We start from the raw sequence: 13,596 nt of genomic DNA on the forward strand, positions 1-13,596 counted from the left end.
ATCAAGAAAGAGTTTAATTTTTTTATAGGCAATACATGTCTCTCTTGTCGGCCTCACTGCGCCAACAAAAGGGTGAGATGGATTTAGGTTTAAGATTAGTTAATTAAAAGTTTAAACCTAACTTAAGCAAAGTAAATTAATCAAACTCAATTTAAATTAATATTTTTAAAATATTAAATTTAAATTTCAAAATCTTAATTAATTTTTTAAATTTTAATTAATATTAAATTAAAATGAAATTATTTTAAAATGTTAATTAATTTTTAAATTTTTAAATTTTAACTATTTTCAAATGTTAATTAATTTTTAAATCATAATTAATTATCATCAAGAAGTCAGACTTAAATAAATTCAAAGATCAATATTTTTAAATTTAAACTTACATATTTTTCAAAATTCAAATTCAAATATTCTAAAATTCAAAAATTTAGAGATATTTAAAATTAATATTAACTTCATCTCACATAAACTCATAAGCATAACATGCTTGACAACTTGGAAAAGGTGAGATGGAAAATCAGGAAAATGAATGATTATTTTTAATATGTTCTTAATTTGTTTATGCTAGGACTCTAGGATTCTCAAACTTAAATAATTTACCTAAATTTTTTTGGGGCATTAATCAAGGGGGAGAAAAAGAGAGTTAAGTTAAATATTTTTATTTTTAAATGCCAAAGTATTTTTTAAAAGGAAGTTAAGTTTTTCTTTGATTTAACTATTTTTGAAAGTTTAACTATTTTTAAAAATTAACCTTAAATATATTTTTTTGAAGGTAAGTTTAAGTATTTTTTTTTTTTTGGAAAAATAAGTTTTTGAAAAAGTTTTTTTTCTTAGTTTTTATGAAATCTTTTCAAAATGCTAAAACAAGTTTTTGAATCTTTTACTTAACTAAGCTTTGCAAAAAGTTAAGTACTTAACTAAGTTTTTATAAATCCTTTTAAAGCTAATTAAGTACTCAAATTAAGTTTTGTCAAAATCTTTTTAAGCTAAGTTTATGTTTGAAAATTTTCAAAAGCTAAGTACATGATAAAGTATTTTTCAAATCTAAGAATTTAGTTAAGTTTTTAACAAAAAAGCTAAAGTCTTTCAAAGATACTAAATCTTTAAAAAATATCTTTTAAAAATAAAGTATTTTCAAAAGTCAAGTTCCTCTTCGAGACTTTTTACTTTCAAAACATTATCTATTTGAAATTATTTTTAACTCTCCCTTGTCAAAAGTTTTTCAAAGTAAAATTCTACTATCTCAAAAGCAGAGTTTGTTTCAAAGTATTAGAAAAACTAAAATATTTTATTTTGAAATTAAGTGTTTTTTCTCTAAATTATTTTTGATATATGTCAAAGGGGGAGAGAATATTCAAAAGTTAATGGGGAGAGAAAGTTAAGGGATTTAGGGGGAGCTAACAAGTTAAATCTTTTCTTTAGATGAATGAATCTCTTAACTTTTGATATATGGTGCACTTTTGCTATAATATATGGTGCACTTTTGCTAAATGTTGCTATATGTTTTACTTAACTTTTGAATCAAGTTGTCATAATCAAAAAGGAGGAGATTGTTGGTGCAGGGAGCACCAGACAATTGAACCTAAGTTTTGATTATGGCAAAGGGTTCAAAAGTTAAGATGTTGTGTTATCTAACAAGTGTGACTGGGCTTGCAGGAAAGTCCTAAGTGTTCTTAGGCAAAAGTCCTAGTGGATTTTAAGTAGGTGGAAAACTCTAGGGGGAGGTAACCCTAGGTCCTAGAGAGAGATAACCCTAGGTTATGGAAAGTCCTAGCTATGGTTAGGCAATGAAGTCCTAGTCTGGGGGACTATGAGAAGTCTTAGCGGGTTGAGGACATTGGGAGAAATCCTAAAGTCGAAGACTCTAGGTGAAAATCCTAGGGGTCGCGGACATCAGGTGGAAGACTGGATGAGTCGGGGATCGAACGTTCAGCATGAAGTCTTGATGTCTCGAACACTGAGCAAAAGTCTAGACAGTCTGGAGGACCGGTCTAGCAAAAGGTAAACTCTCCTGAGAGGAGTAAGTGAGGACGTGTTCTCCATTGAGGGAACAATAGGCGTCTATTCGATCTAGGGTTTTCAAGAAATCTGAAAGTCAAAAACAAACAGTCCGAACACTGTCAAACAGTTCTATTAATCATTATGAAATGTGCTAACTTTATTTTGCCGAGTATGTTTGGTATTTTATACTAACATATCTTGCAGGGATCAAAAAGGGCATAAAATGCTTGGATGAATAGTATTCAAGGAGCTTCCAAGGGTGCTGGAGGCACCACAGAAGGCTTGGCTGAAAGCCTGCGCAGAGAGGCTTGAAGGCGCCTTGGAGCTAGGATGGAAGGCATCTTCCATACGCTTGAAAGTGCCTTCAAAGTGATAAAATTTGTAGAAAGTGGATGTTATCGATGACCGAAGCTGTGGGGATAAGATCCGAGCTGGAGGCACCTTCAAGGAGGTTGAAGGTGCCTTCAACAGTTTATAAATGTCCTCTTCAAACAGTGCATTAATAAGAACTAAAATTTGTGATTACTCTCTTGCAAGATGCTCCAAAGAATGTTCCAACGAAGCCGTAACACTGCTCTGACGACCGAAAGCTTGAAACTCTAACTCTCCAAAGTCATTGGTATAGTTTTGATTATTGTACTTTAATTATTCTTGTACTTTGTCTCTATACATGTAAATTTTAGATTGATAGTGAATTACCAAAAGTAAATACTCAACGAGTGTGGGCCTTGGAGACTTCGAACCAAGTAAAACCAACACGTGTTAGTGATTGTTTTACTTCCGCTATTTTGCTTTCTATTTCCACTGCGTTTGTAATATACCAAAAATATAGATAAAGATGAAAATAATTAAAATGTGACATAATTAAATTTTATTAAGGAAAATAAATATATTATAGTAGATAATTTATCAGGAAATAAGTTGATATGAATTTTTAAAATTTACTAAAAATTTTCTGAATTTTATATGAGTCGTTCGATATTATATGGAAATAAATAGATAAGATATAAGTTCAGTTTGGAATACTCCTATTTAAATAGGTGTTGATAATCATAATTAATCTAATGTTAGATTATAAAAACTAAGTTCACACGTGAACACTGGCAGCGGCTACTATTCATCTCTTCACGCGACACACCGACGTGACGCGAACGTGTTGCTCGCCGCCTGCACGCTGACCACCGGTGTTGTTCCCCTCCGCATCCAACCGCTCACGACGGTGTTCCACCACACGCATGATGGAAGCATTACTCCCTGCGTGCGAAACGCCGGCGCCACCCTCCGCTCGAAGCCGGTGCCACTCCTTCACCAATGCGACTGACCGACGTTGGCATTGTGTCCATGTCCTTCCTGACCGTTGGTGCAACCTCTGCTGGTGCCACTCCTCTGCCCATGCAACCGGCTGACGTGATGCAATGACATTCCTCTCCTCTCCGCATCTCTTCGTCACTCATGTGCACGCGGCATTTTCGCCATGTTCAGGATCGGTGCCACCCAACCACCAGCCCTGCTCCTCCGTCATCCGAGCAAGCCAACGCTGGTGCTGCACCCCTTCCCTCACTGACTACTAGTTGTCCTTCTCCAGCCATGCGCCATTGTCGCTGCCTTTTATTCCTGCATGCCGCAAGCTAACGCTGACTGTCGTCCAACCCCGGCCCACAACCATTGCTCACTACTAAAAAAGGGCCCTTTAACGACGGTATTTCCCGTCGTTAAAGGGGCATTTCCCGTCGTTAAAGGTCATCAACGACGGTATTTAATACCGTAGGGAGTTGTAGCTAAAAGTACCCGTCGGGAATTGATTAACGACGGGAAACAAAATACCGTTGGTAAAAGATTTTACCCACGGTATTAACTACCGTCGTTAGTGACAATAACGACGGATTTAGATACCGTCGTTAATGATAGTAACGGCAGTTATAGTACCGTCGTTAATAATAATAACGACAATTATATATGCTACAATTTAGCATCGTTTAATTCTTTAACGACGGCTTAGCATACCGTCGTTAATGGCGATGACGGTTTTGTATACCGTCGTTAATGGCAACAACGATATCACTTATCGGACTATATATATATATATAAATTCATTAATGAATGCTAATAAAAACTAAAACATCATCCGATAATTCATGATAATTGTTTCTATATCATTAAACTTGATATCACAATGTCTAGTTATCATCCAACAAAATTAACATCTATTACATCAAAAGTATTCATTTATCTAAAGTCTTCCTATGCAAAATGTTGACATTCTCAAAAACTTCAAAAAGTCTATTCCCCTTCCAAGCTTCAATACCTGTAATAAATATAAAAAAAATGAGTATCACAATAAAAACTTTAACATAACTTAGAAATCTTTACATACAAACTACTGGAAATAGCAAACTTACTATAAATGGTAGAAACAAGGTACAAAATTTATTTGGAAATGATGTTAAGGAACCATTAGTGAGAGAGGCTATGGTTATTCAACGAAAATGTGATTGCCCATATGTAGCAATAGACATGGCAATTCTAAAATTGGAATGCAACGATGTTCATGTGAAGTCCAGTAGTAAGGTACAAAAATCTTTTAACTTTGTTGATCCATCAGTAACTTACCCCATCTACCTCCAATGAACGGTTAATATTGCAATTGCTGTATGAAAACAATTGGTGATAGGGTAGATGTACAGAAAAAAAAATGTGCGACATATGCAGATCAACAATCAAATGTAAGCTATGACATGCATGTGAGCTGGACAAAGCTTCTCTTTTTAAAAAAAAATCAGTGAGCTTTATTCTATTTTGAAAAGTATTATTTCCTAACATGTAAAAGATATTACATATTCCATAACATTACAACAAAGTATGAAAAGTGTTTTAAAGAATACCTGTCAATTACTAAGATGAGCCTATTTGTTCCTCACCAATTGCTTTTGTGCCTATGAACCTTCATTCTATTGTTCTTCACCAATTGCTTGTGCGCCTATGAAGCATTTACAACTCAAAATGAACAAAACTATTCATTCTCATTATCAAGTAATAAACAAGAAATAGTAAAAAAAAATTAAAGTAACTAATTCAACCTTCAATAGTATTTGAAACCGATGCATTCACTTGCGCATTAGGTGGTAAATTTTTCAGCATCAACTCCTTAAAAGCTTTAAATTCAGATTCCATATTATTCATTTTCTCACGTAGTGTGACATTCTCGTGATGAAGTTCTTGCTTTGACGCAATAGGTCCTCTCACATCTTTAGGCCTCACTCCTCCTCCATGGCCAAAAACATGATCATGTCATTGAGGTCCAAAACATTTCTCAACAAGTTGAATATTTGACAAGGAAGAATCTTCTCGAACAACTTCACAAATCTCATCCTTCAATAAGTTAAAAGATTTTGAAATCTATGATGAATCAAATATCATGTGAAGAAATGAATTAAAATGTTATATACTCACATATTTTTCAATTGCATCAAGATCAACAATATGGTCTCCCTTTTTTCGTGTCTCAAAAACCATTAATGCAAAATCTGGAGGTTGTCCATCTTTTCCTCCCTATAAATATTAATAAGACACAATTTTATGTCTAAATTAATATAAAATCCTTATAAAATATGTCTTACCATTTCATATGCCAATTGCCTAAAAGGCTTGCTTCCTGTTCGATGTGGCATAGATTTCAAGGATCTATTCTGTGTATTTGTTTTACTCATTTTCTGCAAATATATTAATATTAGTATAATTTTATAAAAAATGCATTTAAATTAAAAAAGTAATTTATAACATAAAAAAGATGAGATAAGAATAACCTGAAAACTTTCACTTAAAAAATATTCTTTAACCAACCATTCCCAATCTTGTTTATCCATTCCCTTGGGAACATTTTGTAAAACTTCTTGACGTGTTTTGCATGGTTTTACAAATTTGGAGTTCATCTCGCATCTCCAATTCTTCCATAATTGTTGCATATGTTTAAGGGTTGCCTCACGATATAGCTCAATATCATCATTTTTGAACTTATCCTGAAAATTTGTTGGTAAGCATATAATAATGAGATATTTCATATAATAAAAAAATTGGTTAGTATTAAATATTTTAAGCACATGTTGAAATAATATGACATAACTTGTCTGTTAAAAGGGCATAAGATATTTCATATAATAACCATGCAAATTGTTTTATTTTGTGAAGATTCAAAACACAAAAATATGATTAAAAGGAACATCAATAAAGGACTACCTTGCAATAAAGGAATATTTTATATGATTTGGTTTGAGTCCAATCAATAAACTATGATATGGATACAATTCCATCCACGGTGGCAAAAATAAAGGACTACTTGCACAGATAATTCCATATATCTGAAATTATATGCCAATATATATCATGATATGATGCATCTAAATCTTAGCTGTAGAAAGTATAAATCACATAGCTTTACAAAAATAAGCATAGATCAAGTCTCCTATAGAAATGCATCAAATCCATAACTATATAATAGGAACCTACATACATAATGATAGTGACACATTCAAAGAGAACTTCTCCTAAGAAATTTATAGGAAGTATTAAAGATTGGTAATAAACTCACCGTAACAGCAGCCCACATGTGATTTTTAGCATCTTCACCAATTTTATTCCACGCAAGAACTCGAACTGGGCATATATTTCCATCTCTTATAATTATACCCAAATGTCTTGTAAAGGCTTGATGATTCAACCCAACAGCTCGACCCATATAGAAATTTATAAGAAGTTTCTCTCCATTTTTCAATTTACACACAATACCACACTTATTTTTACCTCGCTTGTTCAAATTTTGTTGAGTAGATGATTTGTCTAAACATGAAAATAATTAGTTTAGATTTACATGAAAATGATTTGTCTAAACATGAAAATATTTTTACCACACTATAAATTACTTTTTGATACCTTGGCTAGATTCCATTTGAGCTTGAGAGTCTTCCACATGGTCGACTTGTTCAGACACACATTGCATATCATTGTTATATGTGTTCACCAAAGAAGGCTCATGTTCAATTGATCTAGAAACATGATTTTGTCCAGACAATCCTAAATGCCTTGTGTTTTTGCCACGACCTCGAGCTAAAGAACCTGGTGCTATAAATAGCTTCCTCTTAGTACCCAAAGATGAATTTTGAGAGTCCATGATCCTACAACAAATACATTATCATATTAGTTAAATGAAAAGAATAATATAAATAGAATCAAAGTAGTTTAAAACACTAACACTTACACAAAGCAAATAAAGATTTATATTATTCTATCCTTAATTTTGATAAGCTTCGGGAATATCATCTATATTTGTAGGCATTGAATATCTCTTCGTCAACATATTATATGAGTATCGAGGAGATGTTTTTGTCACTATGTGCCAACCTTTTGAGGTATTATCTATCACATAAAACACTTGCGATGCTTGAATGGCCAATACAAAAGGTTCATTTGATTTCAAAATCCGTTGACAATTTACACTAACAAAACCATATTTATCCACTTTGATCCCTCTTTCTCTAGAATGCACATCAAACCATTTGCACTTGAAAACCACAATTCGCCTTTCACCAAGAAATTGTAATTCAATAATATGTGATAACACTCCATAATAATCAATATTTTCTGCACCATAGTTCCCAACAACGAGAATACCACTATTTTGTGTCCTTAGGCCCTTGCTGTGCTCTTCAGTATGGAATTTATATCCATTTACTTTACAACATACAAATGACTTCCCATACTGTGTAGGCCCACGTGCCAAAGAAAGCAGATCTTTCATTTTTTTGGTTTTGTCATTTTTATGTAACCTCTCGACCTATCAAATTTGAAAGAAAAAAATTCTTACTCTCAAGATATAATTTATTAGTGAAAACAAAGACATGTATGTGCATTAAAAATCTCACTTACTCTAACTCTGAACCAGTTAATAAATTGTTTATCCCATTCCTCATCGGACAAAACCAAATGACTAGAAGCACGGATTTGCAAGTAGTCACTACATAGGAAATTTAGAGGTTAATCATAATTAAAAAAAACAATATGGAAGAATAAGTTTATAGTTTCATACTTGTAAAATGATTGAACTTCTTCACAATTCTTTAATATGTAGATGTGAGCTCGCTCTTGGTCAACACGATCCAAATTGCATGCTATTCCTGTTGATAACTCTTCAATGGATGAAAATATGGATAAACCATCATTACTTTCCATACATCCAAAATCAGATGTGTCGAAATATCTTGAGCATAAACTGATACACTCATTTGCTATATAACCCTCAGCAATTGATGCCTCTGGATGAGTTTTATTTCGAATATATGATTTGAAAGTACTCAACTTTTGTTCTATTGGATACATCCATCGATATTGAACAGGTCCCCCAAGCATAGCTTCCATTGCTAAATGAATCGGCAAATGTATCATGATGTCAAAAAATGAGGGTGGAAAAATCTTTTCCAACTTACAAAGTGTGATAGGAATTTGTCTTTCAAGTTGTTTCAAGTCTTCCATCTTTAGTGATTTGGAACACAAACTAGAAAAGAACATTGATAGCTCAACAAGAGCTTCATACACTGATTCTGAAAGTAATCCACGTGTTGCAAGAGGAATAAGATATTCTAGTAAGATGTGACAATCATGACTCTTTAAACCTGAAACTTTGTTCTCCCTAACATTTATACAATCCGCAATGTTTGAACAAAAGCCATCAGGCATTTTTAATTGTTTAAGAAATAAACAAAGCTGATGTTTCTCACTAGAGGACAATGCGTAAGGTGCAGTGGGAAACTCAAGATCATCTCCTATTGCAACAGGATGTAATTCAGGCCTTATATTCAAGAGTTGTAAATCAAGACGTGTTTTGTGATTATCTTTAGTCTTGCCTTTAATATCCATAATTGTTCCAAGAACACTGTCACATATATTTTTCTCAATATGCATCACATCCAAATTATGCCTTAATAACAATGTTTCCCAATATGGTAGCTCAAAGAATATACTCTTCTTATTCCAATTATCACCCCGTTTATCATGAGATATTTTTGTCTTTCTAGTAGTATCCTTACTTAAGATTATGCCTTCCAAATCCTGAACTTGACTTAAAATATCTTTTCCAGAAAATGATTTAGGCGGCAATCTCATTTCAACTGTACCATCAAAGGAATGCTTATCCTTGCGCCATTTGTGGTTTAATGGGAGATAACGTCGATGCCCCATATAACACTCTTTACCACCATTTGTCAATCTCATTGAGCAAGTATCCTTATTACAACAAGGACATGCTAACTTTCCTTTTGTACTCCATCCAGATAAATTTGCATATGCCGGGAAGTCATTAATTGTCCACAACAAAGCAGCACGTAAAGTAAAATTTTGAGAAGTTGATGTATCAAAAGTTTCTACTCCAGTGTGCCACAACTCAATCAATTCATCGATCAACGGTTGCAAATAGATATCAATTGCATCTCCACTACTCTCTGGACCAGGAATTAACATGGATAAAATGAAGTTAGACAAGTTTATACACATTGATGGTGGTAAATTATAAGGAATAAGGATCACAGGTCAAATGCTATATGTTGTTTTTGCATTTGCAAATGGTTGAAACCCATCACTTGCGAGACCAAGTCTCACATTGCGAGCCTCTGAGGAGAAATCTTTATATCTTTCATCAAATGATTTCCATGTCATAGAATCAGCTGGATGCCTTAGAATTTCATCATCAACCCTTGCATCATTGTGCCATCTCATGTAAGGGGCAGTTTTTGAACACATAAATAACCTTTGCAACCTTGGTTTTAGTGGGAAATAACGTAATATCTTCTTTGGAATCTTCTTTCCATTAGCTTTGAATTGAGTTCCCCCACTATGCCTATCCTCCTTCCATCTAGATACTCCACACACTTCACAAAAATCCAAGTTCTTATGGTCTTTCCAAAATAACATACAATTATTTTTACATGCATCAATCTTTTCATAAGAAAGGCCAATATCTCTAATAAACTTTTTAGCATCAGAATATGAATCTGGAAGATCAAAATTTTCTGGTAATATTTCTTCCTTCAACAATTGCAACAACATGCTAAATGATTTATTTGTCCATTGTCCAACATTTTTTATATGAAGTAACTTGATTAATGCCGACAATTTTGAAACCCTTGATCCTTGGTACAAAGGTTCTTTTGAATCATTTAATAATCTATAAAAAATTTTAGCTTCATCATTTGGCTCCTCACTAATATTAGCACACTTTGAATCATCATAATGTGGATGTAAATCTCTTAGAAGATCTTCCATTAAGTGATCATTATCATCTACTTCAGTTTCTGAATTGTGTAGTTCCAAATCATCCTCTGGCTTTTCTCCATGATGATACCAAAATCTATAATTTTGAAGTATTCCATAAACAATCAAATGCATTTTAACAGATTCCCTAGACCCAAATTGTGCATTTGCACATTTAACACATGGGCATCGAATTTCATTTGTTGCCCTTGTTCTTTCAAAAGCATAGTCTAAAAAATTTTCAATCCCCTGTCCATATGCTTCACCAAGTCGATCATTAATAAAATCCATCCATTTCTTATCGGGTGCCATTCTATATTCAAAAAGGTGGACAAATGTAACTATAAATCAGATTCAAGGATCCCTACTGCAGAAAATGAAGAGGAAATACAAGTAATCAGATTCTAAGGATCCCTGCCATAGAAAACTAAGAGAAAATACAAATAATTAAGATTATAAGGATCACTATGGTAGAAAACGAAGAGGAATACAAGTAATCATTATAAGGATCCTTCCATTGAAATGAAGAGAAAATAAAAGCAGTAATAGAAAGGATGAAAGAAAATTTTCTCACCTGAAATAGAAGCTTGGAGATTGCCGTCGGGCTGTCGATCTCTTGATTTTCTCTGCGAATGTGGAACTTCAGTGAGGAGTCGTCGTTGCGTGCTCAAATCCCTAGAGGTGGAAGGGGACACATAACTACAGGGAACTAACAATGAAACTGCAGGAATAGGGTTTCCTTGCTGCCCGCCGAACCTGTTAATCTCTTGAGCTCGACGGCAACAGTAGAACTCGAGGAGGATGAAGAGTCGTGTGCACCCTGCTGACCACCGGACCTGCTGATCTCTCAAGTTCAATAGCAACGATAAAACGTGAGGAAGATGAAGAATCGCGCAAGCCCTGCTGCCGTCCGGACCTGCACGCCCCTGCTGCCCGTCGAACTTGCACACCCCTACTACCCGCCGGATCTGCTAATATCTTGAGCTCGACGGCAATGGAAGAAGACGAGGAAGATGAAGAGACGCGCGCGCAAAGGAGTTGGGGGAATTTGGGGGCTTAGATGTATATAGGTGGCAAAAATAAGGTTGGATGCATTTAGGGGAAAAAATGAGCGTGGGTTGGATTTGATGAGGGTAGATTTTAATGTTATCATTTTATTTTATTTGAGTCAAAAGTCATCTCAACCATTGGATTAGAAAATAGTTTAAGTATCTTTAATTTGATTTATCACAATCATTGGATTGGAATAGGAGATAATTTTGTGTTTTCAATTTAATGTTTTCAATTTAATGTAAGTCTCACTTTTCAAAGTCTCTGAATTTTTTTTTTCTATTTTTAATAATTTTTTATTTTTTATTTTTTATTATTTTTATAATTTTTTCTTAACTAGTTATAATGTTGCAATAACGAAAGGAGAAAATCCCGTCGTTAAAGATCTTACAATAACGACAGGAGGAAATCCTGTCGTTAAAAGCATGACATTAACGACCAAAATAACAAATACGGTCGTTAATGCTTTGGCATTAACGACACGAATAAATACCGTCGTTAATGCATACACATCAACGACGGGCACTAAATACCGTCGTTGTTGAACCACCAATAACGACGGTATTTGATACCGTCGTTAATATTCGTCGTTAAAAACAGTTTTTTTAGTAGTGGCTGCTGATGAAGAAGAAGGCAAAGTTAGGTAACCATTTATTATTGCTTAATTAGTATAATGATTAGCTTTGATTAATGATAGTTAATTAGCTTCAGGTTAATTATTAAGAGATTAATTAACTATGAGTAAATGAGATAAATTATAACTTATGTAGTTATGGATTGAATAATCGATATGAATCAGTTAAATAAGATTTCTTATCAAGCTACAAATTAGCTTAAGAATTTATGAGTTAATTAAGAGTATGGGATGATTAATCAAGATTATTGATTAATTGAAATGGTAAGCTAGATAATTAATTATGTTGGTTTAAATGATTAATTGAGATTAATGGATAGATTAGATGTTTAATAATATTATAGGTTACTTGATTAAATTATAATTAAATTGATGGAGGAATTAATAAATTAACATAGAAATTAAACAATAGGTTGATGACCAAAATTATTGTTTTACTTAGATTGGCTTTTCTTCTAATACTTGTAGGATTCGAGCTAGAGGCAGATTCTTTGACTTGAAGATTTGAAGATGGTTAAGATGATCTACATTTGAGGTGAGTAGATCCTACTTATTTTTTTGATAGCTTTGATTAATATTATAGTGCATGATTACTTACTACCATGTTTTGATAAGGTCGCAGTTACTCCCTTACCTTAAGTATGCCCTATTTTACTCCTGAGTTTGATATCGTATTGTTTATCCTTATATATTAACTTATTATTGATGGGTATGCAGTTATGTTTGATATTCATGATTGTGTTTATAGATATGTATGATATTATCATACCATAGTGTAGGGCATCAGATATTCTACTAGATCCCTTGGTAGATGATTGAGTTTGTATTTATTATTGGGATGATCATACCGTAGTGTAGGATATCGAGCATCTCACTAAACTTTTGTTTGTTATTTCATACCGTAGTATAGGATATTGAGTATCCTAATATACCCTTGTTGTTATTTAGGCCTATAGCTTATGTTCATGAATTTATACTATACTATGGTTATATACTTAGGCTCATGCCTATAGGTCACTAATATTATATGTAGTATAGTTGTATACTGGTGCGAGGGCATATATACTAGTGTGATCATCCTGACCTATACTTGATGGAAATCACTCCCTAGTAAAAGGATAACGTATTCTACTAAGCTTTTCCCTATGGATCAACACCTAGGATTACTTGATATTGACCCCGTTGTTTATTATATATGTGATGATACCATAGAATTAGTTGAGATATTAACACTAGATGACTAGTAATTTGGGGACCTGATTATCTATTTTCTGTCTATATATTAGTAGGATTATATCATAGTATAGGACACTGAGCATCCTAGTAGACCCTTACTTGTTATATAGGCTAATGCATATACATTGGTAAGATTATACCATAGTGCAGTATTTCGAGTATCCTACTGGACCCTTGGTTGTTATATCTTGTCGATCATTATCTCTCATTCATGGTTAAGAAAGTCGTCAGTGTGACTACCAGCCTTCTACTAACTAAGCTGTAAGGTCGGACCGTCACATTATGCTGTGCTAAACTATCCCCTGACCATCATTAAACCTAGTTGCGAAACTGTACTATTTAAAATTTTGCTAACTATTATCATTTCTTTATTCTATATG

General features: G+C 33.4%; 1 protein-coding gene and 1 long non-coding RNA gene across 2 annotated transcripts; both read right to left on the reverse strand.

The window, feature by feature from the left end:
- Positions 1-5,534: 5,534 nt before the first annotated feature.
- LOC121977592 lies at positions 5,535-5,868 on the reverse strand. Its single transcript, XR_006110954.1, has 3 exons — positions 5,805-5,868; positions 5,619-5,711; positions 5,535-5,550 (listed from the first exon to the last, which is right to left on the reverse strand). It is a non-coding gene; the product is annotated as an uncharacterized LOC121977592 (long non-coding RNA).
- A 3,708-nt stretch (positions 5,869-9,576) lies between these two features.
- LOC121978295 lies at positions 9,577-10,608 on the reverse strand. Its single transcript, XM_042530660.1, has one exon. It carries the CDS (start codon positions 10,606-10,608, stop codon positions 9,577-9,579), a length of 1,032 nt encoding a protein of 343 aa, XP_042386594.1.
- Between the last annotated feature and the right edge of the window lie 2,988 nt (positions 10,609-13,596).

Source organism: Zingiber officinale, chromosome 4B, assembly GCF_018446385.1.
Source record: "Zingiber officinale cultivar Zhangliang chromosome 4B, Zo_v1.1, whole genome shotgun sequence".
NCBI lineage: Eukaryota > Viridiplantae > Streptophyta > Magnoliopsida > Zingiberales > Zingiberaceae > Zingiber > Zingiber officinale.

Coding starts and splice junctions, on each gene's coding strand:
- LOC121978295 (XM_042530660.1), bottom strand. CDS start 10,608: ATGGCACCCGATAAGAAATGGATGGATTTTATTAATGATCGACTTGGT.